The sequence below is a fragment of the Sparus aurata genome, chromosome 10 (assembly GCF_900880675.1).
Source record: "Sparus aurata chromosome 10, fSpaAur1.1, whole genome shotgun sequence".
Taxonomy (NCBI): domain Eukaryota; kingdom Metazoa; phylum Chordata; class Actinopteri; order Spariformes; family Sparidae; genus Sparus; species Sparus aurata.
This window is the reverse complement of record NC_044196.1, coordinates 22,790,826-22,794,888: the sequence shown is the minus strand read 5'-3', so window position 1 is coordinate 22,794,888 and position 4,063 is coordinate 22,790,826. Positions and strand designations below refer to the sequence as shown.

The 4,063-nt window shown below is 42.5% G+C and overlaps 1 protein-coding gene across 1 annotated transcript; it reads left to right on the top strand.

Annotated features, from left to right (window-relative positions):
* The first annotated feature begins 403 nt into the window (after positions 1-403).
* Positions 404-2,711, top strand: LOC115589487 (leucine-rich repeat-containing protein 72-like). The gene is made up of 4 exons (XM_030430393.1): positions 404-567; positions 835-1,017; positions 1,105-1,182; positions 2,519-2,711. Exons 1-4 carry the CDS (start codon positions 404-406, stop codon positions 2,700-2,702), a joined length of 609 nt encoding a protein of 202 aa, XP_030286253.1. The 3' UTR covers positions 2,703-2,711.
* Positions 2,712-4,063: the final 1,352 nt, after the last annotated feature.

The following is a 4,063-nucleotide window of genomic DNA, read 5'->3' as shown; positions in this document are numbered from 1 at the left end:
GACATAACTATTACAATTATGTACGCACATGGAGCCAAGCATTCAAGTAGTATGCAAGTCATAACACCAAAAAAAGGAAATCATTTTCAAAATGTACAACCACAACAATAAACTCTATTTGTTAATTCTGGTTAACATGTCAACATTTTATTCAGAGAGAAACCCCTTTCTACCAATAGATACATTTTTCACTGGTCTCAATAATATCTGTCTTTTTTTTTATTTTGAACAGATCTGACTATGTCTGATTTGTCAGGGAATGTTTTGTTTACTTTCCCAATCATCCAGGAATTTCTGGGAGCAGTGGTTTAGGTTTGATCATGACATAATCATCTGACGTCCCTCCTAATCTTCATCTCTACTAAAGGGGTTTGAAAAGGGTTACAGTGCAGAGGGATCTGTCATGGATCATCTAACCTCAGGCCAACACAGTCAGCCCAGCAACGCCTCAAGCTTTCAGTGGCTTTCTTTTGCCTACCAGGGCCTGACAGAGATCCCCTATGACACCATCCTAACACAGACAGACACCCTGGAGGTGCTGGACCTCAGCTACAATCTGCTGGAAGAGTATCCTTCTCTTAATAGCCTAAACGTCACAAAACGTCATAGTCAATAAGAAGCAGTAACTTACTGAAGTGTTCCTTTCTTCTTCTCTCCACGGCCTCATAAATTGAGTCAGTGTGTGGATTAGGTGCACATATGTTATTTAATACAGCACCTCACAGTCACATATATTCACACATTTTACACAGTGTATTGATGCTCATGTGGTCCGTGACCGACAAACATGAGCAGGTTGAGTTGGCTGTGTTCTCCTTCATTCAATCCCTATTGGAACCCGGCTCTGCTGGGTCAGCTGGAGAAGCTGAGCACTCTGATCCTGGACTGTAACAACTACACCTCTCACATCAAGTTCCCCTACATGCCCAGTGTCACCGCCCTGTTCATCAACAAGAACAAGATCAACAACCTGCACATGTTCGTGGAGGAAATCCGACAAAAGTTCCCAAATATAAAGTGAGCCTGTTTGACAAGTCCACAGAGGAACTGCAGTTGATAATCATTCCTCCCTGTTTTATTCTTCAATATTCCTTTGATATGCAGGATCCTCAGTATGATGAATAATGAGGCAGCACCTAGCTTTGTCAATGGAGGAAGTCTGACCCAGTACAAAGACTACAGGTGAGAATCTTTTCACCCCCTCCCAGTGTTTCCCTGTGGTGGGTGTTCCTGCAACAACATGGCTGCAGCTTACAGCTTGGCTGCTGTCTCAAGCAATTAACAACTGTAACAATCTTACTTTGACCCAGAGACTCTGATCTCAGTGTTATGAAAAGGCAATCAGGTGTTGATGAAGCTTCTCAGTCATCCAAGTCATGGTACAGCCAGTTGTATTGATCAGTAGGCAGCTTTTGTTACCAACTCATCAAGGAGAAAGAATGATGTTTTTTGACCCGTAAGAACTGGAACATTACTTTTACTCCACTGCATTTGTAGTCATTGTTTGGATTACAGGTTTTCATAACCTTCTTTCCAGTGGACACCATGAATCTTCAGCCATGTTGCTGTTACATGAAGTGTTTTTTTTATGTTCTTCAGCTAAATAAACTCTTTAAAACCCTCTGGGATCAGCTGAAGATGCATTGTCACAAAGCTGAGAACAGATTTGTGTTTCTCACAGGACAGCCACACTGACATATGATGATCTTATAGAACATGATGTGTTGCTGTAGATTAAACCAGCCGACAGTATGTAAAGCAGTTAAATGAGCTCCACCTTAAACATCTAGAGCAGTAAAATATACACATTAACGCAGCAGCAATATGAATCCACTAACGTCAGTTTACTAAAACATGAGTACTTTTACTTTCATACTTTCAGTAAATTCTACTGATAATACTTACATGTGAGGGCTTTTACTTGTAGTGGAGTATTTTCACAGTGTAGTATCAGTACTTTTACTTCCCCAAAGGAGCAAATGACTTCTTCCATCGCTGGTCTCTCAGTTACGAGAACACAAATGTTAGACAAAAAAATCGGCTGAAGTGTTTGTTTATTTCAAATGTCCAACTTCCATTACAAGCAGACCTCAGTGCAGCAGTGATGGCCTTTCATATGTATTTTGACTTGCTGCACGAACATGGTACCAAAATGTTCTGTGTTTTGTCAAAACCGGACTGGACTAGATTTTCTTTCTTTTATTAGATCCCATTGTGTTGTGGTAACTGCTCACATTGCAAATTACACTTACAATTTAGGGCTTTTCAAACTGATGGCAGGGGCTGCCATGCAAGGTGCCAACTGCTCAATTTGGGCTTCAGCATCTAGCTCAAGGACACTTTGAGCGGGACTTGAACTAGCAACCCTCTGATAACTAGACGACCCGCTCTACCTCCTGACCTACAGCCACTCCAACATACATATAACACATGATGCATTTTAGGTTCTGTGCCTAACTGAATATATACTTTATGTCTTGTCAGCAACATGTGTTTCCATTTCCTTTTGCCTTCTCAGACAGTACGTCATCAGTCAGATCCCAGGCCTAGAGATCCTGGATGACACTGAGGTCCTGGAGAAGGAGAGAGCCCAGGCTAGAAAAACCTACCAGCTGCAGCAGAGCAGCCACAGCAGCAGGACGAGGAAGGACATGCCAAAGAAACACACACAGAAAAAGTCAAGTACTATCAGAAGAACATAGGATAAGATACATTTATGAACCCTTCCCTTTAATGTTACGCTGGTGTGTGTTATGTTTCTGTTTATTTCAGCATATATTTAAAACTACAGGATGTTTCAGAGCTTCATATTCAAATCCATGTTTTATATAGCTGCATTATCAATTAAAGAAATGAAATATTGTACATGTCGTTTTTGTCATTTTCTACACCTCACCCAGAAATTAGCCTGACGCACTCATCTCAGTTCTAGTTCAGATACAGAAGTGGAACCTGGCTGCAGCTGCATTCATCATTACTAGTGCATTGCCCATAGGAAACATGTATTCCTATAGAAAAGTGGGAGGTTAAGTAGCTTTTTCATGGATGGCCAAATGAGGCTGTGTTTGAAGGTGGGACGTCAGGGATATAATTGGCTGTTTTTGACTACTTTTGATTATACCATTATATTTCACCTTAAAACTATTTACCTTGCCTTGTTTGGTGTCATTATTTTCAACACAACCTCACATGTGTGACTGTACAGTTATTTTTTCATTTTGACATATTATATTAACACTGTGGACCTACAAATCACAAAATCTCTCTATAAAAGCAAGGACTCTCTGTCTGTCTGTCTGTGTGTGTGTGTGTGTGTGTGTGTGTTTATCAAATATCTCTGCGGATCAGGATCAGACTGACCTGAGACTTAAAACATGGCTGCTGTGTGTTTCAAGGGTGTGCGACTTCGCATTTGTTTGGACTGCAATGAAACTGTTAATAAATTATTTCATAAATGCTTTACAAATTCACGAGCATTGTCCACCGAGCCACCACAGTCACGTGCGCACCAGAGCCAATCACTGCAGAGCCCACCGCGACCCCCCACCTTAAGAAGCAAGCAGTTATACCTGCAGCTGTGCGAGCTGGACCGGGATTTTGCCGGCGGTTCAGTCCTGTTCTGTTCGGTGCATCTAAACTGACTGTTGTGTATTATTGAGATTAAAAGAGTCCGGACCGAGTCTGTTCGGGTCTGAGGAGATCCGGAGACACGCGAACAACAAAGTGGAATCGGAATCTGTGGATGTTCGTGTGTAGCCAGCTGCTAGCCGCTAGCCAACCTACACGGCCCACCTCCCGAGGCGACGGACCAGACGCACCGGCACGTCCAAACCAGACTTAGGGTAAATAATGTCCGCCACGCTTTTTCGCGAACATTGCCATCACGTTTGGTTTGTGTCTGGTGCAGGAAGAAACGGTAAAAACGGGCTTTTGTCACGAAAGTGTCCAAGCAGCAAGTTTGGTTGTTGAGGAACAGGAAGTTGTGGGAGGGACGGAGGCGGTGATGCAGACAGTGACAGAGAGAGCAAGTTTTGAGAGTTGAGAGATTTGTGACATATAGCGT

Excerpts from the sequence above, each read along its gene's own strand:
- LOC115589487 (XM_030430393.1), top strand. The coding sequence starts at position 404 with ATGGATCATCTAACCTCAGGCCAACACAGTCAGCCCAGCAACGCCTCA. Across the intron at positions 1,018-1,104 it reads CAAAAGTTCCCAAATATAAA|GATCCTCAGTATGATGAATA; the intron begins GTGAGCCTGTTT and ends TTTGATATGCAG. Across the intron at positions 1,183-2,518 it reads ACCCAGTACAAAGACTACAG|ACAGTACGTCATCAGTCAGA; the intron begins GTGAGAATCTTT and ends TTGCCTTCTCAG.